General features: G+C 46.0%; 1 protein-coding gene across 1 annotated transcript; it reads right to left on the bottom strand.

The window, feature by feature from the left end:
• Nucleotides 1-4,064: 4,064 nt before the first annotated feature.
• On the bottom strand, nucleotides 4,065-6,715 carry LOC123079670 (ABC transporter G family member 6). Its single transcript, XM_044502473.1, has one exon. The coding sequence runs from the start codon at nucleotides 6,541-6,543 to the stop codon at nucleotides 4,273-4,275; it is 2,271 nt and encodes a 756-aa protein (XP_044358408.1). The 5' UTR covers nucleotides 6,544-6,715; the 3' UTR covers nucleotides 4,065-4,272.
• Between the last annotated feature and the right edge of the window lie 19,099 nt (nucleotides 6,716-25,814).

Genomic DNA, 25,814 nt, shown 5'->3' with positions numbered 1-25,814 from the left:
CTTTAGTCCCGGTTCGTGGCACGAACCGGTACCAAAGCCCACCTTCAGTCCCGGTTGGTGCCACCAACCGGGACCAAAGGCCTCTTTTCAGCAGCCCAAAGGGCGGGAAGCAGAGGCCTTTGGTCCCGGTTGGTGGCACAAACCGGGACTAAAGGGTGGGCATTGGTACCGGTTGGTGCCACGAACCGGGACCAATGTATGCCTTTAGTATCGGTTGGTGGCACCAACCGGGACTAAAGGCCTTGTGCTGCCCGCATCGCGGCACGAAAGTTTAGTCCCACCTCGCTAGCTCAGGGAGCTCGAGAGTGGTTTATAAGCCCCACTCCCGCTGCCCTCTCGAGCTCCTCTCAAATGCAGGCTTTCGGGCCTAAACACACTGTATCTGCCTGTGGGCCTATTGGGCCTTCTACGGGCCTGAATCCTGGCCCATGGGTGGGTTTCTAGTCGTATTCAGGCCGTGGTGGCCCAGTAGGTGGCGTTTTTTTATTTTTTCCCAGTTTATTTCTTTTCTTTTTTGCTTTATTTATTTTATTTTGTTTCTACTTACAACAAAATACTTATTTATTTATTTTATTTTGTTTCTAATTACTTATTTATTTTATTTTATGATAATTCTTTTTGCTATTAAAGTTTCTAACAAAAAAAGTTCTTTATGAAAATTCTTTTTGCTTTTAATGATTTTGAACAGAAAAAACTTTGATAATTTTAGTTGCATCAATTTTATATAATTTTAGTTTCAGTAATACTAGAGGTTGCTTATAATGTTTTGAACAGAAAATACGTTGATAATTTTAGTTTCATAAATTTTATTTATGTTATTAAAGTTTATTTATTTTGTTTCTACTTATATATTTTATTAAAGTTTATTTTATTCTGTTTCTAATTACTTATTTATTTTTATGATATTTGTTATTTTCCATGCATTTACTGTTTATTTTGAGCTATAAGACCCTGAAATTGAAAACACTAGAAATGAACTCTGAAAAGGTTGAAAGTTGGCATGGTATCATCATTTCACCCACATAGCATGTGCAAGAAAGTAGAGAGGGTTACGGCAAAAACTGGATGCACTTCGTGTACAAAACGGACAATCTCTTTCGAAGTATCAGGGTTTCATTCGGAAACTCGTCTGTTACAAAGGGATTTCATTTTTTTGAACTTACTTGAACTCCATAGTTTTTCTGTGTTCAAAATGCACCATTCAAAGCCACATCATCAATTTTCAACCCTTTCTGACTTCATTTGTTATTTTTCATGCATTTACTGATTATTTTGAGCTATAAAACCCTGAAATTGAAAAGCATTTCAAATCAACTTTGAAAAGGTTAAAAGTTGGCATGGTATCATCATTTCACCCACATAGCATGTGCAAGAAAGTAGAGAGGGTTACGGCAAAAACTGGATGCACTTCGTGTACAAAACGGACAATCTCTTTCGAAGTATCAGGGTTTCATTCGGAAACTCGTCTGTTACAAAGGGATTTCATTTTTTTGAACTTACTTGAACTCCATAGTTTTTCTGTGTTCAAAATGCACCATTCAAAGCCACATCATCAATTTTCAACCCTTTCTGACTTCATTTGTTATTTTTCATGCATTTACTGATTATTTTGAGCTATAAAACCCTGAAATTGAAAAGCATTTCAAATCAACTCTGAAAAGGTTAAAAGTTGGCATGGTATCATCATTTCACCCACATAGCATGTGCAAGAAAGTAGAGAGGATTAGGGCAAAAACTGGATGCACTTCGTGTACAAAACGGACAATCTCTTTCGAAGTATCAGGGTTTCATTCGGAAACTCGTCTGTTACAAAGGGATTTCATTTTTTTGAACTTACTTGAACTCCATAGTTTTTCTGTGTTCAAAATGCACCATTCAAAGCCACATCATCAATTTTCAACCCTTTCTGACTTCATTTGTTATTTTTCATGCATTTACTGATTATTTTGAGCTATAAGACCCTGAAATTGAAAAGCATTTCAAATCAACTCTGAAAAGGTTAAAAGTTGGCATGGTATCATCATTTCACCCTCATATCATGTGCAAGAAAGTAGAGAGGGTTACGGCAAAAACTGGATGCACTTCGTGTACAAAACGGACAATCTCTTTCGAAGTATCAGGGTTTCATTCGGAAACTCGTCTGTTACAAAGGGATTTCATTTTTTTGAACTTACTTGAACTCCATAGTTTTTATGTGTTCGAAATGCACCATTCAAAGCCACATCATCAATTTTCAACCCTTTCTGACTTCATTTGTTATTTTTCATGCATTTACTGATTATTTTGAGCTATAAGACCCTGAAATTGAAGGCAACATATAGCTCTCATGAATAGATAAGTGACCAAATTAATAGAAGTTCATCATCACATTAAAACCAAAGTACATACATAGTTCTCATTGAACAACATATATATAGCTCTCGAGAGCATCTAATTAAACCATACATTGAAATTATGTAAAACATTTCAATGCAACAACAAATGCGATCATAATCGCAACCAAGGTAATAATTGATCCAACTGCATAATGATACCAAGCCTCGGTATGAATGGCATATTTTCTAATCTTTCTAATCTTCAACCGCATTGCATCCATCTTGATCTTGTGATCATCGACGACATCCGCAACATGCAACTCCAATATCATCTTCTCCTCCTCAATTTTTTTTATTTTTTCTTCAAGTAATTGTTTTCTTTTTCAACTAAATTTAACCTCTCGACAATAGGGTCGGTTGAAATTTCCGGTTCAACCACCTCCTAGATAAATAAAATCTATGTCACGTTGGTCGGCGTTCCTTGCTTGCTTATGCACTTTTGAATTAAAGACGTCAGAAAAGCAATCGGATACTGAAATCTCTTCTCTGAAAGCTAAAGCTTTACAGATTATAGGAAAGCAAGCACCACGAACGGCATAATTGTCATAAACAATAAATGAACCAAATAGTTATAAAAAGATAATATATACCACATCCGAATCATAGACAGGACGAGGGCCGACGGGGGCGGATACCAAAACCATCGCACTATATAATAAGAAGGAATAATAAAAGTAACAAAATTAGACAAGTATCTATCTGAAGTAAGAATTTTTTTTCTTTCAGAAAGAAGATAAGAACAAGAGGCTCACCACGGTGGTGCTGGCGACGAGATCAGCGCGGGCGATCGACGGCGGTGAAAACGGGGACGGGACGTGACGGACCGCTAAACCTAGACAAATCTCGGGGAAAATGGAGCTCGGAGGTCGAGTTTCGAGAGGAGAAAAATTAACTAGTGTGGCTCAGACATTTCATCGAACACCTCATGTGCATAGGAGGTGAGCTAGAGCACCCAAATGCCCTCCCCTCGACGGCCAGAAAAAATAGAGCACTTTGGAGTGCTGTGCTGCGGCGATGGGGTATATATAGGCAGCTCATTTGTCCCGGTTCGTGGCTAGAACCGGTACTAAATCCGGGCCTTCTGTCCCGGTTCAAGCCTAGAACCGGGACCAATGGTTGTGGGCCAGGAGCGAGGCCCATTAGTCCCGGTTCGTGCCTCGAACCGGGACCAATGCCCACGAGGCCCCGGCCGCCCCCCGGGCTCACGAACCGGGACGAATGCCCCATGGGTCCCGGTTCGTGACTGAACCGCGACTAATGGGCTTGCCATGCCCAAACGAAAGCCCTGTTTTCTACTAGTGTAAGAACATAATAAAGGAACATAATCTCATGAGAACAGCACAAGTTTGTGCTCTCTTCTTATAAAGATTTTCAAAAGGGATTCTGCTTTATTCGTTTCAGTGTATATAAGAAGGAAACCCTCAACCTTTTTCGCACCAGTGAACAACACGGCGCATGCATTACGAATGAAGTTCCAAACCACATCTCACCAAATAAAGTGAAGCGGGAGAAACGGATAAGAGATCGACCACAACACAACAAAACCATGTTACTTAGCATCAGATTGCGTTTGTTTTTCATGAGGTTTGGACAAGCATTTTGGAACAAAAATAGCAGCACTACGTCATTTCACAAGTCTACAACACACTATGAAAAAGGAACAAAAAGGGCAGTGGATAGGAAAGCATATGTAATGTATGAACCACTTAATTATTTGACTTGCAACATCACAAGGAGAAGAAAAGTAAAGAAAAAAAAGAAGTCGAAAGCACATCTGTTTAACAATTGCAGAGACCGATAGATGATAGTGTGGCAACTGCTTAATCATGTCATCATCTTCTTCCTTCCTCGGACGGTTCAAATCAAACGTATGCATCCGCGCGCGCTGCACGAATGATCACCTCCTCTTGTTCTTGCTGCCGAGCACGAGGCTGAAGTAGAAGAGGATCCGGAAGAAGAAGCCCCAGGCCGCCGTCACCAGCAGGCACTCCCACTTGCCGAGCTGCGTCACGGCCGCCTGCCGCAGCACGCTCCGCCCCGTGGCCACGCAGGTGTCGGCGCCGATCCCGACCCCGAGCGCCGAGCTGATGGACGCCAGCACCCGCTCCTTCACCGCCTCCGGCAGCGCCCCCAGCGGCGAGTTGTCGAAGATCTGCGCGCCGCGCACGAAGCACTCGCCGCCGCGCGCGAACTCGTTCTGCAGCACCCCCTCGAACGGGTACTTGACCAGCGACAGGTAGTGGAACCACAGCCAGTAGGCCGGTATCCTGTCCCGGTTGATGAAGAAGCCGCTGAAGAGCAGGAAGTAGGCGAGGATGGCCACCACCACCGTGTACCCGATCATCACGTGCGGGATCACGCCGGAGAGGAAGGTCACGAACCCGCTCCCGGCCCAGAAGGACGCCAGGATGGCCAGCGTGTAGAAGGCGAACCCGGACGCGCCGCCGGCCAGCCCCACGGCGAAGAAGGTGGTGAGCGCGAAGGCCAGCGACAGGACCACCAGCGGCGGGAAGGAGACGATGGCGTTGGAGAGCACGTAGGAGACGTGGCGGTACGCGCCGTAGGCCGTCTCCCGGAGGAACACGTACCGCTCCTGGAGGAACACTGGGAGTGCGTCGGCGCAGGTGTAGAACATGGTGGACATGGCGAAGGCGAAGAAGCCCAGCCGCTCCTGCGCGCCCTTGGGCGACTGGTCCAGCTTGAAGAAGACGGTCGCCAGGATCGCGCCGGTCACCACCACGGCGCCCAGGCGGATGAGGAACAGCTCCGGCATGCGCCGCGTGTTGATCGCCGACCGCTTCGTCAGCACCTTCATCTCCACCCAGAACGGGTTCGCGTACGTGTGCATCGACGCCGCCTCCCCGCTCGACACGTCCGCGCCCGACACCAGCTTCCCGCGCGAGATGCTCGCGCTGATGGCCTCCTTCAGCGACATCGTCGGCGCCCACGCCGCGGCGTCGTCCCTCGCCGCGTGCATGAGCTTCCACGTGCGGTGGAAGTCGGCGAGAGGCTTCGTCCCCGTCGGCGACGCCTCGAGCTCGCGGATGAGATCGAGCGCGAACTCGGCGCGGTTCTCGTCGTCGGGGACAGGGAACCCGAACTCGGCGAAGTAGGTCGGGAGCGCGGAGGGGGCTCCGCTGAAGACGGTGTGGCCACCGGAGAGGAGGATGAGGCGGTCGAGCAGGCCGAGGATGCGCTGGCTGGGCTGGTGAATGGAGGTAATGACAATGCTGCCACTCTCGGCGATGCGGCGGAGCACCTTGACGACCATGAACGCCGACGTGGAGTCGAGGCCCGAGGTGGGCTCGTCGAGGAACAGAAGGATGGGGTCGTGGATGATGTCGGTGCCGATGGAGACCCTGCGGCGCTCGCCTCCGGAGACCCCGCGGTGGCCCTCGTCGCCGATGATCGTGTTTGCCGCCGCGCGGAGGCCGAGCTGGTCGATGAGCGCGTGCACGCGCGCGCGCTTCTTGGCGGCGCAGAGCGAGCGCGGCAGGCGGAAGTCGGCGGCGAAGGAGAGCGTCTCGGTGACGGTGAGCATGGGGAACAGCAGGTCGTCCTGCATAACGTACGCGGACATGGACTTGAGGATGTTGCCGGTGAGCGGCTCGCCGTTGAGCGTGACGGAGCCCTTGAGCGCGTCGCGGGAGATGCGGTTGGCGAGCGCGTCGATGAGCGTGGACTTGCCAGAGCCGCTGGCGCCCATCACGGCGAGGATCTCGCCCTCCTTGGCCTCCCCGGAGACGCCGGCCAGCAGCGCCTTGGTCCGCGGCGCGTGCGCGTCGGGCGCCGCCGTGACGCGGTCGGAGCGGCGCTGCACGGGGAGGCAGAGCCCGCCGCCGCCGCCGTCCCCGCCGTGGCGCGCGCGCCGGACGCTGTAGGTCAGGTCGGTGAACGCCAGCCGGAACTGGATGGTCCGGCCCGGCGCCTCGTCGCCCGCATTACTGTCGCCGACGCCGGCGGGCGCGGACTGCGGCATCGGGAGGGAGAACACGGAGCCGTCGTCGTCCGTGCCCGCCGGGTCCACCGTGGCCGCGCTGACGAGGCTGAGCATCTCGGAGAGGGACGGGTTCCTCCGCCTCCCGGCTGGCGCCGGCGGCGCGAGCGCCGGCTCCGGCGAGGCGAGGAACGGGAGGCGGTCGTGCACGGCCCGGGCCATGGCATGCATGTGTGTGCGTACGACGCGGCGCTCCTGCTGGCTGGCTGGCTACTGGCGTAAAGGTAACAGGACGCGGAGGCGAGCTTAAGTAGGAGGATGAGGGGTCGGGAAGTGGGTTTGAAGAGGCGATGGCGCTTCTTCTCCAAGGCAGCCCGGGCGAGGTGTGGTTAAGACTTCTTGTCCGGGGCTGGGAGCTCGTGTTTTAAAGAACTCGGCGGCACGTGTGGTGGCGCGGTCGGGATGTGGTGGTGTAGGAGATGGGGTGGTGACCAACGCGCGCCAGGGGAGGAATTGGGGTGCGAGCGATGGCGGTGCATGGTCTCCCCGGGCCGGGGAGAGGGTGGGGTTAGCTGACTGACACGTCTAATTCGTGTGTTGTAGGTTTGGGTGGGTGGTGAGGAAATGTTGACTTCCACACAGGAGCGGAGAGTTATTAGAAAAACAAACGAACTAAACTTTTTGAACAAGAAAGAAAAACAATTGAGATTTAGGGAGAGAATGGGAACGGTGCAATGCGTTTTGACAGGATATTTTGTGGGTTATTAAGCATGGCATATTGACCAATGGAACCTGGGTGCACATGTACCCTAATTTTTTTAAAGGGTACTCTAAAACATTTTTATGCTATTTTTTAACAAATATGGTTTTGTGTTATATTTATGTGTAAAATTTCGAGAAGGGATGACTTTCATGGTACTCGAAAAATGCGATTTGGTTGCCTCCGTTGTACTGGGTTGATGCACTACCCGACGTTTGTTGCGCGTTGTAGTGTGATCATCCGTTCTTACTAGTGATGACCTTATCATACATGATTGAAACATCGTTTCTTTCCTAGCTAGGAAACAAATGGCAGTTCATCCTAACTACTAACAAATAGCAGTACAAATTAAAATTCATATGGCTTAACAGGGGAAAGTTCATCGACGTTGAACTCGGTGGAACTCCATCCACGTCGTCTTCTTCTTCTTCTTCTTCTATTGTTGTTGTTTCTTCTTCTGCTGCTGCTTCTTCTCTTCTGCTGTGGTTGCTCCTTCTCCTTCAGATCCTTGTCTGAGGTCTGTTTGCCCACGTTGCCTCAACCTACTCCAACCTTTTGTTCTTCCACGCTTCATTGTCAAAAGCCTCCACAGCATGGTCGGAGCTATCAACATCATCAGCCGTCACATCTCCTCCTCTGGCACAACCTCATCATATCCCCATTGTAGGATCTAGTTATGAAGGATGCAACATCCAAGAACAAGCTTAACCTGGGTGGGAAAAGTGTGGGATGGCTTCTGATCCAGGATTTTAAATATATTCTTCACAGCTCCAAATGCCCTCTCAACCATAACTGTAAGGCTAGAGTGTCCCAGATTAAACAATTCCTGTGCAACCCTAGGATAGTTCCAACCAAAAACTCGTTCAGATGGTACCTAATTTTCCTGAAGGGTGGAAGAACACCAGGCCGACATGCATAGCCAGCATCTCCTAGGTAGAACTTGCCATCAGGTCAAGACATGTCGTGAGAAAGAATGTTAGCATCATGGGTTGATCCTTCCCAGCCAGCTAACACATATGTCAAATTTAGATCAAAGTCAACAACAGCAAGAACATTCTGGTTTGTGTAGTGCTTTCTACCCCTGTATGATGCGGCTTGTAACTTCGGCACTCTGGCAGACACATGAGTAACTGATACATCCATTTTACGTCATGTTTTCCTACTATTATTTATAATGTTTTAGAGTTATACTCCACTTTATGATGCAATATTAATGCATTTTCTCTCTTAAATTGCAAGAACATGACAAGAGGAAGATTGCCGCCAGCTGGAATTCTGAGCCTGAAAAAGCTACATTAGAGATAGCTATTCTCCGGAGCTCCAAATGACCTAAAAATTTACGGAGAATTATTTTGGAATATATAAAAAATACTAGAAGAAAGAAGTACCGGAGAAGACCCTCGGTGGGGCCACAAGCCAGGGGCACGCCCTACCCCCCAGGGCGGGCCCGGGTGGCTTGTGGGCCCCATGGAGGTCCACCGCTGCCCATCTTCCCCTATATGAAGTTATTTACCCTAGAAAAAAAATAAGAAGAAGACTTTATGACTAGTCGCCGGTGTTTCGAGGCGGAACCAAAGGCGGAGCACTTTTGCTTTCCGACGGAGCGATTCCGTCGGGGATACTTCCCTCTGGAAGGGGGAATCGAAGCCATCGTCATCACCAACGCTCCTCTCATCGAGGGAGACTTCATCTCCATCAACATCTTCACCAGCACCATCTCATCTCCAAACCCTAGTTCTTCCCTTGCTTTCAATCTTTCTATCAAACCTTAGACTGGTACCTCAGGGGTCCTAGTAGTGTTGATTACATCTTGTAGTTGATGCTTGTTGGTCTACTTGGTGGAAGATTATATGGTTAGATTATTAACCACTTATTTATCTCCTTTGATCATGAACATGAATATGATTTGTGAGTAGTTCTATTTGTTCTTGAGGACATGAAAGAAGTCTTGTTATAAGTACTCATGTGAAGTTGGTTTCCGTTCAATATTTTGATGATGTGTTATGTTGTTCTTCCTCTAGTCCTGCCGTGTCAACGTCGACTACATGACACTTCACCATGTTTGGGCCTAGGGGAAGGCATTGTGGAATTAGTTTGTAGTTGATGGGTTGGGGCAGTGACCGAAACCGAAACCCTGGTTTATGAGTTGTTCCGTAAGGGGTTGTTTTGGATCCATATTGTTGGGGATATAACTATTGAATATAAACCGCCCAGGAGGGGCCGGGTTATGCTCATAGTGATTTACCTGTATTTTGAAGCCCATGAAGACATGGAAGATGGCGCTTTATGAAGGAGACTTAGTAATAAGGCCCAAAGCCCAAAGGCGGGTTAAAGGCCAAGATGTAAACCGCCATAAGATGTATGACTTGTGTTGTAAGATAGGAAAGAGTAAAAACCGAGCCGGACACGTTTATGAGCTGGCCGGGATTCTGTGAATCGCCGGGCGTCAACCTGTGTATATAAAGGGACGACCCGGGGGCGGTTTAGGGACAAGAGACAACAGATCGAGAGCCAGGTCAAGCATATTCGCTCCCTGGTCATCGAAACCCTAGCAATACCACATCAAACTGGATTAGGCCTTTACCTGCACCGCAAGGGGCCGAACCAGTATAAACTCCTCGTGTCCTTTGCCCCGATTAACCCCTTTAAGCTAACCCGTCACGATGACTCCACGACTAAGTCCTCACACTAGGACATCTGCCGTGACAATTCCACGACAGTTGGCGCCCACCATGGGGCTATCGCAGGATGGTTTCAAGTTCTTAGAGGGCAACTTCGAAGGGATCAAAGGCTACGTTGTGGGCCGGATGACCAAGAGTCGTCGTGGCAAGATATACATTGACGACACAGGCTGGGGCCCCGAGGCCGGCTCAATTGAGTACGGGTACCGGGTCCCCTTCGGTGGAATTCATGTCTTCATTGGTAAGATCGGTGAACCGGGCCCTGAGCCGGACATCTCCACCGACATCATCGAGACGGCTCAGCGTGCAAGTCCCGCCCGAGTTCAACCCACCATGAAGCGTGCCTTCATGGGATTCATCAATGGTGCGGAATCGGAATCGGTATCTAACGGTGAGACGGTTATCTATTCAGATGGCGAGTCATCCACCGGTGAGACCGAGTCATTGTACCAACTGCAAGATGGTCGGTTTGGGGGATGTTTCGATGGCGACAGTATTTCGGACCCATGCGAACCGCCGAACCGGGTTGCAATCTTCATGGCCAGTGCACAACCGGTACAACACTCTTCAACTGCAGCGGCGCTAATTTCCGGGTCAGCGGCAGTGACGGCAGCCGGGGTAGGAGGCCCTGCGCGCCCGCCGGCTCAAGTCTTGACCGGTTTACTAGACACCTTGACAACATTATTGACGACAGAGGTTAACCCGGCTAATCAAGATCAGCATAACGCGGAGGTCGCGAAATTGCGGGATCAGATAGCTCAGGCTAAGGAGGACATGACAGCTGAAGATGCCAGGATGGCCGCGGAACGGGTTACCTTGGATGCTCAGGCGCAGCGGATTCAGTCAGAGGCTTATCGGCTCATGTTAGATCAGAACGCTTCAAACGACGTCATGAGGAGGAGGCATCAAAGTCGTATGCCGCCGTTTTATGAGGGAAGAAATCTCTTTAACACGCCAGGGGCCGGGACTAGTAACCCGCCAGTGGTAGATCGGGTTGAAGCGCCCGGGATAGGGGCGCCGGTTCAACCGCGCACCATGGACCCGCCTCGACAGAACAATACCCCGCCGCAACATGTGCCAGCACCACCGGGTCATTACTCTAATCCGTTGGATAACATGATCGCTGCAGCATCATGATACGTCTCCAACGTATCTATAATTTTTGATTGTTCCATGCTATTATATTATCCATCTAGGATTTTTAATATGCATTTATATGCTATTTTATATGATTTTTGGGACTAACCTATTAACCTAGAGCCCAGTGCCAGTTTCTGTATTTTTCCTTGTTTTTGAGTTTTACAGAAAAGGAATACCAAACGGAGTCCAATGGACGTGCCAATTTTTGATGATTTTTTATGGACCAAAAGAAGACCCCGGAGCAAAAGAGTTGGGCCAGGAGAGTCCCGGGCTGCCCACGAGGGTGGGGGGCGCGCCCACCCCCCCTGGGCGTGGGCCGTTGCCTCGTGGACAACCCGGAGACCCCCCTGACGTGAGACCAACGCCAAAAATTCCTATAAATACTGAAACGTCCAGAAAATAACCTAGATCGGGAGTTCCGCTGCCGCAAGCCTCTGTATCCACCGAAAACCAATCTGGACCCGTTCCGGCACCCTGCCGGAGGGGGGATCCCTCACCGGTGGCCATCTTCATCATCCCGGCGCTCTCCATGACGAGGAGGGAGTAGTTCACCCTCGGGGCTGAGGGTATGTACCAGTAGCTATGTGTTATCTCTCTCTCTCTCTCTCTCTCTCTCTCTCTCTCGTGTTCTTGATTTGGCACGATCTTGATGTATCGTGAGCTTTGCTATTATAGTTGGATCTGATGATGTTTCTCCCCCTCTACTCTCTTGTAATGGATTGAGTTTTCCCTTCGAAGTTATCTTATCAGATTGAGTCTTTAAGGATTTGAGAACACTTGATGTATGTCTTGCGTGGGATACCCGTGGTGACAATGGGGTCTTCTATTGATTCACTTGATGTATGTTTCGGTGATCAACTTGCGGGTTCAGTGACCTTGTGAGCTTATGCATAAGGGTTGGCACACGTTTTCGTCTTGACTCTCTGGTAGAAACTTTGGGGAACTCTTTGAAGTTCTTTGTGTTGGTTGAATAGATGAATCTGAGATTGTGTGATGCATATCGTATAATCATACCCACGGATACTTGAGGTGACATTGGAGTATCTAGGTGACATTAGGGTTTTGGTTGATTTGTGTATTAAGGTGTTATTCTAGTACGAACTCTATGTTAGATCGAATGGAAAGAATAACTTCGTGTTATTTTACTACGGACTCTTGAATAGATCGATCAGAAAGAATAACTTTGAGGTGGTTTCATACCCTACAATAATCTCTTCGTTTGTTCTCCGCTATTAGTGACTTTGGAGTGACTCTTTGTTGCATGTTGAGGGATAGTTATATGATCCAATTATGTTATTATTGTGGAGAGAACTTGCACTAGTGAAAGTATGAACCCTAGGCCTTGTTTCAAAGCATTGCAATACCGTTTACGCTCACTTTTACCACTTGTTACCTTACTGTTTTTATATTTTCAGATTACAAAAACCTATATCTATCATCCATATTATACTTGTATCACCATCTCTTCGCCGAACTAGTGCACCTATACAATTTACCATTGTATTGGGTGTGTTGGGGACACAAGAGGCTCTTTGCTATTTGGTTGCAGGGTTGTTCTAGAGAGACCATCTTCATCCTACGCCTCCCACGGATTGATAAACCTTAGGTCATCCACTTGAGGGAAATTTGCTACTGTCCTACAAACCTCTGCTTCATATGCTTCATCTTTTTAATGGAATTCGTGAAAATGATGGGAAGGAAAATTGTGCTCAAGTACTAGAAGAAGAATTACATAGAATGCTTGGCATAAAATATGTGAATGATGAGCATGATTGCAATGTTGTTAAAATGAATTCTTTGAATACCCATGATGCTAATGATATGCAAAGCCACAAGCTTGGGGATGCTATGTTTGATGAAGATGATATGTTTAGTCCCCCAAGTTTTGATGAGCAAATTTATTATGATGAAAGCATGCCTCCTATTTATGATGATTATTGTGATGACACGTGTGCTATAAAGAATAAAGATAACCATGAAACTTGTCATCATGATTTTAATTTTCAATTGGATTATGCTTCACATGATAGTTGTTTTGTTGAGTTTGCTCCCACTACTATTCATGAGAACAAATTTGCTTATGTGGAGAGTAATAAAATTTCTATGTAAGTAGATCATGAAAATAATGCTTTATGTGCTGGTTATATGGTTGAATTCATTCATGATGCTACTGAAAATTATTATGAGAGAGGATCATATGCTTCTACATATTGCAATAATATCAAGTTTCCTCTCTATGTGTTGAAAATCTTGGAGTTATGCTTGTTTTGCCTTCCTATGCTAGATGATTATTGTTCCCATAAGTTGTTTGCTCACAAAATCCCTATGAACATGAAGTGGGTTAGACTTAAATATGCTAGTCATATTCTTCATGATGCTCTCTTTATGTTTCAATTCTTATCTTTTATGTGAGCATCATTGAAATCATCATGCCTAGCTAGGGGCGTTAAACGTTAGCGCTTGTTGGGAGGCAACCCAATTTTACCTTTGTTCTTTGCTTTTTGCCCCTGTTTAGTAATAAATAATTCATCCAGCCTCTGGTTAAATGTGGTTTTATGTTTTAATTAGTGTTTGTGCCAAGTAAAACCTATAGGATCTTCTTGGGTGATAATTATTTGATCTTGCTGAAAAAGACATAAACTTTCTGCTCACTAAAACAATTGTTAAAAATCACCAGAACGTGATAAAATACTGATTCTTTTTTAAGAAGATCAATAAACAAATTACCTAGGACTTCCTGTTTTTCAGAATTTTTGGAGTTCCAGAAGTATACGTTTGATACAGATTACTACAGACTGTTCTGTTTTTGACAGATTCTATTTTCACTGTGTTGTTTGCTTATTTTGATGAATCTATGAGTAGTATCGGAGGGTATGAACCATAGAGAAGTTATAATACAGTAAATATTACACCAATATGAATTTAGAATGAGTTCACAACAGTACCTAAGTGGTGGTTTTATTTTCTTATACTAACGGAGCTTACGAGTTTTCTGTTGAGTTTTGTGTTGTGAAGTTTTCAAGTTTTGGGTAAAGATTCGATGGACTGTGGAATAAGGAGTGGCAAGAGCCTAAGCTTGGGGATGCCCAAGGCACCCCAAGGTAAAATTCAAGGACAACCAAGAGCCTAAGCTTGGGGATGCCCCGCAAGGCATCCCCTCTTTCGTCTTCGTTCATCGGTAACTTTGCTTGGAGCTATATTTTTATTCACCACATGATATGTGTTTTGCTTGGAGCATCATTTTATTTTCTTTGGTTTTGCTTTCTGTTTGAATAATATCCCAAGATCTGAAATTCTTAAATGTTAGAGAATCTGAACATAGTTGCATGATTATTCGACTACTCATTGATCTTCACTTATATTTTTTGGAGTAGTTTGTCGTTTGCTCTAGTGCTTCACTTATATCTTTTAGAGCACGACGATGGTTTTATTTTGAAGAAATAGATGAACTCTCATGATTCACTTATATTATTTTGAGAGTCTTAAACAGCATGGTAATTTGCTTTGGTTATGAATTTAGTCCTAATATGATGGGTATCCAAGAGGGATATAATAAAAACTTTCATATAAGTGCATTGAATACTAAGAGAAGTTTGATACTTGATGATTGTTTTGAGATATGGAGGTAGTGATATTAAAGTTGTGCTAGTTGGGTAATTGTTAATTTGAGAAATACTTGTGTTGAAGTTTGCTAGTCCTGTAGCATGCACGTATGGTAACCGTTGTGTAACAAATTTGAAACATCAGGTGTTCTTTGATTGTCATCCTTATGAGTGGCGGTCGGGGACGAGCGATGGTCCTTTCCTACCAATCTATCCCCCTAGGAGCATGCGCGTAGTGCTTGGTTTTTGATGACTTGTAGATTTTTGCAATAAGAATGTGAGTTCTTTATGACTAATGTTGAGTCCATGGATTATACGCACTCTCACCCTTCCATCATTGCTAACCTCTTCGGTACCGTGCATTGCCCTTTCTCACCTTGAGAGGTGGTGCAAACTTCGCCGGTGCATCCAAACCCCGTGATACGATACGCTCTATCACACATAAACCTGCTTATATCTTCCTCAAAACAGCTACCATACCTACCTATTATGGCATTTCTATAGCCATTCTGAGATATATTGCCATGCAACTTTCCACCGTTCCGTTTATTATGACACGCTTCATCATTGTCATATTGCCTTGCATGATCATGTAGTTGACATCGTATTTGTGGCAAAGCCACCATGCATAATTTTTCATACATGTCACTCTTGATTGATTACTCATCCCGGTACACCGCCGGAGGCACTCATATAGAGTCATATTTTGTTCTAGTATCGAGTTGTAATCATTGAGTTGTAAATAAATAGAAGTATGATGATCATCATTAATAGAGAATTGTCCCAATAAAAAAAGAAAAAAAGGCCAAAAAAAAGAAAGGCCAAAAAAAAGAAAGGCCAAATAAAGAAGGAAGGCCCAACAAAAAGGAAAAAAAGAAGGGACAATGCTACTATCCTTTTTCCACACTTGTGCTTCAGAGTAGCACCATGATCTTTATGATAGATAGTCTCTTATTTTGTCAATTGCATATACTAGTGGGAATTTTTCATTATAGAACTTGGCTTGTATATTCCAACAATGGGCTTCCTCAAATGCCCTAGGTCTTCGCGAGCAAGCAAGTTGGATGCACACCCACTTAGTTTCTTTTGTTGAGCTTTCATACATTTATAGCTCTAGTGCATCCGTTGCATGGCAATCCCTACTCCTTGCATTGACATCAATTGATGGGCATCTCCCTAGCCCATTGATTAGCCACGTCAATGTGAGAATTTCTCCTTTTTTGTCTTCTCCACACAACCCCCATCATTATTTTCTATTCCACCCATAGTGCTATGTCCATGGCTCACGCTCATATATTGCGTGAAAGTTGAAAAAAGTTTGAGATTACTAAAGTATGAAACAATTGTTTGGCTTGTCATCGGGGTTGTGCATGATGAGAGCATTCTTGTGTGACGAAAATGGAGCATGACCAAACCATATGATTTTGTAGGGATGAACTTTCTTTGGCCATGTTATTTTGAGAAGACATGATTGCTTAGTTAGTATGCTTGAAGTATGATTATTTTCATGTCAATATTAAACTTTTATCTTGAATCTTTCGGATCTGAACATTCATGCCACAATAAAGAAGATTACATTGATAAATATGTTAGGTAGAATTCCACATCAAAAATTCTGTTTTTATCATTTACCTACTCGAGGACGAGCAGGAATTAAGCTTGGGGATGCTTGATACGTCTCCAACGTATCTATAATTTTTTATTGTTCCATGCTATTATATTATCCATCTAGGATGTTTAATATGCATTTATATGCTATTTTATATGATTTTTGGGACTAACCTATTAACCTAGAGCCCAGTGCCAGTTTCTGTTTTTTCCTTGTTTTTGAGTTTTACAGAAAAGGAATACCAAACGGAGTCCAATGGATGTGCCAATTTTTGACGATTTTTTATGGACCAAAAGAAGACCCCGGAGCAAAAGAGTTGGGCCAGGAGAGTCCCGGGCTGCCCACGAGGGTGGGGGGCGCACCCACCCCCATGGGCATGGGCCGTTGCCTCGTGGACAACCCGAAGACCCCCCTGACGTGAGACCAACGCCAAAAATTCCTATAAATACTGAAACCTCCAGAAAATAACCTAGATCGAGAGTTCCGCCGCGCAAGCCTCTGTATCCACCGAAAACCAATCTGGACCCGTTCCGGCACCCTGCCGGAGGGAGGATCCCTCACCGGTGGCCATCTTCATCATCCCGGTGCTCTCCATGACGAGGAGGGAGTAGTTCACCCTCGGGGCTGAGGGTATGTACCAGTAGCTATGTGTTTTATCTCTCTCTCTCTCTCTCTCTCTCGTGTTCTTGATTTGGCATGATCTTGATGTATCGTGAGCTTTGCTATTATAGTTGGATCTGATGATGTTTCTCCCCCTCTACTCTCTTGTAATGGATTGAGTTTTCCCTTCGAAGTTATCTTATCGAATTGAGTCTTTAAGGATTTGAGAACACTTGGTGTATGTCTTGCGTGGGATACCCGTGGTGACAATGGAGTATTCTATTGATTCACTTGATGTATGTTTTGGTGATCAACTTGCGGGTTCAGTGACCTTGTGAACTTATGCATAGGGGTTGGCACACGTTTTTGTCTTGACTCTCTGGTAGAAACTTTGGGGAACTCTTTGAAGTTCTTTGTGTTGGTTGAATAGATGAATCTGAGATTGTGTGATGCATATCGTATAATCATACCCACGGATACTTGAGGTGACATTGGAGTATCTAGGTGACATTAGGGTTTTGGTTGATTTGTGTCTTAAGGTGTTATTCTAGTACGAACTCTATGATAGATCGAACGGAAAGAATAACTTTGTGTTATTTTACTACGGACTCTTGAATAGATCGATCAGAAAGAATAACTTTGAGGTGGTTTCGTACCCTACAATAATCTCTTCATTTGTTCTCCGCTATTAGTGACTTTGGAGTGACTCTTTGCTGCATGTTGAGGGATAGTTATATGATCCAATTATGTTATTATTGTTGAGAGAACTTGCACTAGTGAAAGTATGAACCCTAGGCCTTGTTTCAAAGCATTGCAATACCGTTTACGCTCACTTTTACCACTTGTTACCTTGCTGTTTTTATATTTTCAGATTACACTATATCTAGCATCCATATTGCACTTGTATCACCATCTCTTCGCCGAACTAGTGCACCTATACAATTTACCATTGTATTGGGTGTGTTGGGGACACAAGAGACTCTTTGCTATTTGGTTGCAGGGTTGTTTGAGAGAGACCATCTTCATCGTACGCCTCCCACGGATTGATAAACCTTAGGTCATCCACTTGAGGGAAATTTGCTACTATCCTACAAACCTCTGCACTGGGAGGCCCAACAACGTCTACAAGAAGAAGGTTGTGTAGTAGACATCACATCACGGTTAGCGGCTCTTCCAGTTGAGGGCGAGTCTCCGGTGGCGGTAGAGACACGGAGGGCTAGAGAGCTCCTTTAGACAGCTTTGTTTCATCAGTAGGCTTATTCTTAGAGTCGTGAACGGATTCATTCCACCCCTCGCCCAAGCCGGAGTTACAGCAGACATATTGATGAACCGGCTGTGTCAAGCAGTGCGCGGAACCGTAACCCGCCACGTGGGCATAATCCGGCGGGCGGTGGTGCTGATGCTCAGAACGTGGTGGATCAAGGTAGAGCGCGTCGAGAGGCCGAGTTAGCACCGCAGTATGCGGCCCATCAACCTTCTCCGGTTCGTCCGACAACTTTGGTGGAGCCAGGTGTGACCTTTAGGAATTTGGGCGTACCATGTTTAGTGCCGGATATACGTAATGAACATCTTCCCAAAGATTTCAAAGGTCCTCGTAAGGTGCCTAACTATACAGCCGATTTACCTCCTGAAGCATGGGTCGAGAGTTATGAGATGGCCATGGAGTTGCTAGATGTTAGCGATGCGGCGTGTGCTAAATATTTCCCCCTGATGCTGGATGGAACGGCTCGCACTTGGTTAAAGGGGCTCCCTGCCAACTCCATTGGGTCATGGGGGCCGAGTTAAAAGCCCGGTTTATCCAGAATTTCAAGGATACATGCAAGCAGCCTATGTCAATAGTGGATTTAGCCTCCTGTGTCCAAGAGGAAGGCGAGTCAACAACCCATTGGGTGCGCCAGGTCTCAACAATCCTGCATTCATCAGATCGCATCAATGCCGATTCAGCGGTGTTGATGCTGGAGAACAATTGCCGGTTTAAGCCCCTAAAGCAGAAGTTGGGACAGCTCAAACGTCACTGCAATGACATGGGGACACTCATGGCAGCTTTGGTTAAGTATGCTGATTCTGATAGTACCAAGGACCCCGACTCTGACGATGATAAAGCGGGAAAGGGAAAGAAGAGCAATAATGCCAAAGGGCAGCAGCATAATCCGGCGAATCAAGGAGGCAACGGTAAGCGCAAAGCTGATAATAGTTTGGACTTTGTGGCAAATACCAATGCATAGAATAACGGCCAGAGTCGCAAGGGTAGACCGCCCCCACAGGCCGGAGGATCAGGCATTAATCTTGAGCAGCTGTTGAATCAGCCCTGCCCAAGGCATGGTTCGCGACAAAGACCGTCCAGCCACCTCTGGAAGGATTGCTTCATCATGAGGGAGTTCAAAATTTCAAATCTTTTTCAAGGGAATCATGGACTGGGTGGCGGTTCAGGATCTGGTTCTCAGGGTCCGGGTTACGGCGGTGGCGGTTCAAGCTCTGGGTTCCAAGGTAATCAAGGCAATCAGGGTCGCTACCATCAACAGCCAGGTCAAGGGAATCAGCAGCAGCAGTCTGGGTATCAGAGTAACCCGAAACAGTTAAATAGTGGGCAGTACCACGTCTTCACCATGAGTTTATGCAAACAGGATCAGAAGCTTCATAAATGGGCAGTGAACTCTGTTGAACCGGCAGTGCCCCGTTACTTGCGCTGGTCTGAGCAGCCCATTGTGTGGAGTCGAGAGGATCATCCACCCCAGGTTGATAATCCGGGTCATCTGGCATTGGTGGTTGCGCCTCAGGTTGGAGGGTATAAGTTCACCAAGGTGCCCATGGATGGAGGGAGCAGCATCAATATCCTTTATTATGAAACCTTTCGTCGCATGGGGTTGACAGATAAAAATCTTAAACCGTCGAACACTGTTTTCCATGGTGTGGTGCCTGGTAAGTCGGCGCATCCAGTTGGTAAGATAGCCCTGGAAGTTGCTTTTGGAGATGATCATGACTCTAGATTAGAGACATTGACCTTTGAGGTGGTGAAAATCAAGAGCCCATATCATGCCCTGTTTGGACGGCCGGCTTATGCTAAGTTCATGGCAAGGCCCTGTTATGTTTATCTGCAGCTCAAAATGCCGGGTCATAAGGGGACCATCACAGTACATGGGAGCCGGAAGATAGCTTTGGAATGTGAAGAGGGTGATGCGGCTTATGCTGAGTCAGTTTGTGCAACAGAGGAGTTGAAGTTTTATAAGGACAATGTTGATCCGGCGGATATGACTTCTTTGAAAAAGCCAACTACAGAGCATGATCTGGCCTTGAAGTTTAAATCGGCTGATGAGACTAAGCTGGTTGATTTTGTTCCTGGCGATTCATCCAAGCAGTTCAGCATCAGCGCTAATCTGGATCCGAAATAGGAAAGCGCGCTCATCAAGTTCATCCGTGAGAACCGGGACATCTTTGCATGGAAACCTTCTGACATGCCAGGTGTACCGAGGGAACTCGCTGAGCACACTCTCAATATTGATCCCAAGTTTAAATTGGTCAAGCAGTTTCTTCGTCGTTTCAATGAAGAAAGGCGCAAGGCCATTGGTGAGGAGGTAGCCCGGCTTTTGGAAGCTGGGTTCATTGTTGAAGTTTTTCATCCTGGGTGGTTGGCTAACCCGGTGCTGGTACTTAAGAAGAATGGCACTTGGCGCATGTGTGTGGACTACACGGATTTAAACAAGGCCTGTCCAGCTGATCCCTTTGCTCTCCCTCATATTGATCAGATTATTGATGCTACGGTGGGTTGTGAGCATTTGAGTTTTTTGGATGCTTGTTCTAGTTATCATCAGATCAAGATGCAGTTAAGGACCAGGAGAAGACACCTTTCATAACTCCTTTTGGAGCCTTCTGCTATGTGTCTATGCCTTTTGGGCTTAAGAGTGCCTAGGCGACTTATCAACGGTGTGTGCAGAATTGTCTTCATAATCAGATTGGGCGGAATGTTCACGCTTATGTGGATGACATCGTGGTGAAGTCCAAAAAGAAGGAGACGTTGGTAGATGACTTGAAGGAAACCTTTGACAACCTCCGGGTTTATAAGATGATGCTTAACCTGGCCAAGTGTGTCTTTGGTGTACCGGCAGACAAGCTTTTAGGTTTTCTGGTGTCTAACAGGGGCATCGAAGCTAATCCGGAGAATATCAAGGCCATCACTTCTCTGTCTAAACCGGCGTGTATCAATGACGTTCAACGTCTGGAGGGTCGTATTGCAGCGCTAAGCCGGTTGGGGGAGAAGGCTATCCCTCTATATCAGATGATGAAAAAGACAGACAATTTTGTCTGGAGTGATGCCGCTAATGAGGCGTTTGAGGATTTGAAGAAGCAGTTAGCCGAGCCACCCATTCTTGCTGCTCCTGTTGATAAAGAGCCATTGTTGTTATATGTGTCTGCCAATGCCTGGGCTGTCAGTGTGGCTATTGTGGTGGAACGAAAGGAAGCAGGCAAGGAATATACGGTTCAGCGGCCGGTTTACTACATCAGCGAGGTCCTTATTGAGACCAAACAGAGGTATCCGCATTGGCAGAAGCTTGTGTATGGGGTGTTCATGGCCAGTCGAAAGCTTAAGCAATACTTCTTGGGTCATCCCATCACAGTGGTCAGTTATGCTCCCTTGGGGGATATTATTCAAAACAGAGAAGCTACAGGTCGAATAGCCAAGTGGGCCATTGAGCTTGGGCCTCATGGTTTGAAGTATATGCCTCGCACGGCCATCAAGTCTCAAGCACTGGTGGATTTCATCAATGACTGGACAGAGTTGCAGATGCCTGAGGACAAGCCAGATAACATGTATTGGACTATTCACTTTGATGGGTCCAGGCAATTGGAGGGCTCGGGGGCTGGAGTTGTGCTAGCTTCCCCTCGAGGTGATAATTTTTGTTATGTTCTCCGTTTAATGTTTCCTTGCACTAACAATGCAGCTGAATATGAGGCCTTACTCCACGGTCTTCGAATGGCTAAGGAGATGAACTTAAGCCGGGTTAGGTGCTTTGGTGACTCCGATTTGGTAGCTCAACAAGTCTCTGGTACTTGGGATTCCAAGGATCCACTCATGGCGGCTTATCGACGAGAGGTGGATGTTATTGCTGGTCACTTCAAGGGTTATCAAGTTGAACATGTAGACCGGAGAAAGAATGAAGAGGCTGATGCCTTGAGCCGGTTGGGTTCTCAACGTAAACCGGTGCCGCCTAATGTCTTTCTTGACGTTCTTCATAACCCGTCGGTCAAGTTACCTACAGAGGAGGAGTTGGCAATTCCTGACCCGGAAGCTTAGTTGGTGGTGGCTCTTCATGTTATCCCTGATTGGATAGTTCCATATTTGGCATATATGACCCGGGGCGAGTTACCTGAGGATGAAACTTTGGCCAGGCAGATAACCCGGCGGTCCAAGTCAATTACTATTGTCAATGGTGAGCTACATCATCGCAGTGTCACAGGGGCATTTCAATGTTGTGTTTCACCTGAGGAGGGTTGTGAGATTCTTCGTGAGATTCATGAAGGAGATTGTGGCCACCATGCTGGTTCCAAGTCTCTTGTGGCCAAGGCTTTTCGCCATGGGTTTTATTGGCTAACAGCTCATGCTGATGTTGAGGACTTGGTCAGTAAGTGTGACAGATGTCAGAAGTTTTCACAACGGGTCCATGTACCAGCTCAAGAATTGAGGATGATTCCAATTGCTTGGACGTTTGCAGTCTGGGGGCTTGACATGGTTGGACCTTTTAAGAGATCCAAGGATAAGAAGACCCACCTTTTGGTGGCTGTTGATAAGTTCACCAAGTGGGTCGAGGCAGAGCCAGTCAGTAAGTGTGATGCAGCAACGGCGGTTCAATTCATGAAGAAGGTGATCTTCCGTTTTGGTTTTCCACACAGCATCATAACAGACAATGGCACTAATCTCTCCAAGGGGGATATGAAAGAATTTTGTCAACGTGAGCATATCCGGCTTGATGTATAATCGGTGGCTCACCCTCAATCTAATGGTCAAGCGGAGAGAGCCAATCAAGAGATTCTGAGAGGTATCAAGCCCCGACTTATGGTTCCTTTGCAGAGGATGCCGCGTTGTTGGGTGGAGGAGTTACCATTCGTGTTATGGAGCATTAATACCACACCCAACAGATCTACGGGTTACACGCCTTTCTTCATGGTTTATGGAGTAGAGGCAGTTCTCCCTAGTGACATACGTCATGACTCACCTCGTGTGGCGGCTTATGTTGAAGCGGACAATGAGAAAGCACGTCAGGAAGCACTTGACCTGTTAGATGAGGAGCGTGACATTGTGGCAACCCGTTTGGCGATTTATCAGAAAGATCTGCACCGTTATCACAGCCGTCGGGTTAAGACCAGAACTTTCCAAGAAGGCGACCTGGTGCTCCGGCTTATCCAGGATCAGATTGATGTGCACAAGTTATCCCACCTTGGGAAGGACCCTTTGTGGTCAGCAAGAATCTGAACAATGGGTCATACTACCTTATCGATGTTCGAGACCACAAGGACTCATGCACGTCGGAGGAAGAGACTCGTCGACCATGGAACATTGCTCATCTTCGGCCTTACTACACCTGAGCCATATGCTCTTCTTATGTACATACTTTTGACAATGTATATATTATGATCAATATAATAAACCGGCATCCCTGCTAAAGCGGGGCCTCTGTCGTTTTTTCCTTAAATGAGTTTGTGGTTACATGGGGGCTTCCGGCTTATGCATGAAGTTATGATTACCCTTTGAACCAGCATATAAGCCAATGTAAAAAAACTTGGGGGCTTACTACCCAGGTTAAAAGGACCAAAGAGAGTCTGTTGCAAAAGCACAGCTCACACATAGGTTCCTCTTGAGCACAGCTCAAAATATTACTTGGGGGCTCTTTTGTTCTAAATAACAAATGTGCTATAACCCTTGTGATAGGCTTAAAATCCAGGCTTGGAAGCCAGGTGTATTCACCTAAAACCCCGGGTTATCCCGCCTTTTTAAGTAAGCCACTCCGCCCAGGTATTCCTGGAATGACCCGCCGAACGTTTGACAAGTCAATCTTATATAGACCCTGAACTTGTCAAAGTTAAAATGACAACTGGTTAATGTGAGGTCCATCTTAAAAGGTTTGTAAAATGGTTTAACTCAGTGGCCTGGCAGCCCATGAAAAGCTTCGATTTTTGGCCTGGCAGCCCATGAAAAGCCTCGTTTATCCTGCCTTTTTTCGTTTGCTCTTTATTCAAACAAATTTTTTGAGATGTGTTTTGATGAGGTTTATAATGCTATAATGCACCGGTGTTTATTAACCCGGCCTGGCTTTGATTATAAGTCGCCAGTATGAGATAAAGATAATGCACCGGTGTTTATTAACCCAACATGGCTTTGACTATAAGTCATCAGTATGAGATAAAGATAATCCGGTGTTTATTAACCCGGCCTGGCTTTGACTATAAGTCGCCAGTATGAGATAAAAATATCCGGTGTTTATTAACCCGGTCCGGCTTTGTTCATAAACCGGCAACATATGATAATTATCAGTGTTCAAGTTATGGGTTATCACCCTTACTACACTAGTTTGGTAAACCAACAGTGTGATCCAATATCACAGGTATGATATATTTCATATTTGACTGTTCTTAAATCCAGCCTTGGTTATAAACTATGTTAGTTTCCATGGTTGTATATTGGGCATTATGACCTGTCTAGCGGTAAACCACCAGGACACTTTTTATCTGTTATATGCAGGCACAGATTCCACATTGTTAATATCATAAGCACACATGGCATCTCTTAACATGGCAGATTAACAGTATCTTGCAAAGTAAATATGCACGATGGGATAGCAGATCAAGAGTTTCAACTAGCCTATTACAAGGCGTTTCGATGCCCCAAAAGAATAATTGTTTCTCAACAAGTCTCACAGAGTGCAGAAGCTAAACCGGTCACCGGATTATGAATCCTGGTTGGGCTGACTTGAAGCTTGCGGATCATCCTGCGCCGGTTCATCCTCCTCTTCTCTACCCAGTTGCTGGAAGTCAATGGTTGACCAATCGATCCCAGTTAAGGCTTTGAATACAACTTCATCACTTATAAGTGTGGAGGGGTCAACATGAGGGGCATAGGTATGCTTACGGATTGGCGGGATAAGATTTTGTGCATCATAAGTTGGCGCATTAACCCGTTTGTTGTTAGCATCATAAATCGACTGATAATGTGAAAGATCAGTCTCTTCAGCCAATTTGCTCGCCAATGGATGCATTTCCCTCGTTATGGCTCTGAGGTTGTCATTATCAAAATCCGATCCGTCCTCTTTTATGCTCGGATAGCCCTTTTCAACATCGGCCGGATCAAGGTCAGATATCCATGCTTTGGCCCAAGTTAATGTAGTAAGAGCGCCGGCCCTGGCATCTGATTTCTTCAATTCTTCAAACCGGGCAGGCGTCATAGACAGCCTTTCCAACCTTTCCTTGATCAAGGTTGGGGGCGGTTTATTATGTGAGGCTGTGCAGATGACCCGTTGAACGCCGGTATATAATTGCTCTATAAGTGTATAGGCAGCTTTCAGCTTTTGACGCATATCCGAGCCAAGATGAGCAACGCGACTTCCTGCATTGTCCAAAACATCGGTAAACCGGCAGTTTCATAGATACTACTTATTTAAAGCTTATGAAGAGGATATTTACCGAAAACAGCAGTGGTCATGGCATTAATTTGCCGTTTCAAGCCAGTCAGCTCCTCTACTACCGGATTAAGGGCCGCTTCAGCGTCCACAACCCTCTTTAGCAGAGTTGCTTTCTCTGTGTCCCAGCCTGCCCGATCGCTCTTGAAGCTCTCCTTCAATTTCTCTATGGTTGTTAAAGTGCTGGTCAGCTCCTCCTTGGCTTTGGAAGTTTCTCCTTGTTGAGATTTAATATTCTCTTGAAGGTCGGCGATTTGGGATTCTTTTTTGCTAAGCTCAGCCTACAAGAGACATGCAATTTGTGATTACATATTTGAAGTCCCAAGCACATGACAAGTCATACACTTGGCACTTGGGGGCTAATGTCTATTGCTTATTCTCCAAAAAAATTACAAGTCCCAAGCTTAATACAAGTATTATTCTTAGCACTTGAGGGCTACGCAG

Source organism: Triticum aestivum, chromosome 3D (genome assembly GCF_018294505.1).
Source record: "Triticum aestivum cultivar Chinese Spring chromosome 3D, IWGSC CS RefSeq v2.1, whole genome shotgun sequence".
Classification (NCBI taxonomy): Eukaryota; Viridiplantae; Streptophyta; class Magnoliopsida; order Poales; family Poaceae; genus Triticum; species Triticum aestivum.
This window is presented reverse-complemented; position numbering and strand designations above follow the sequence as displayed.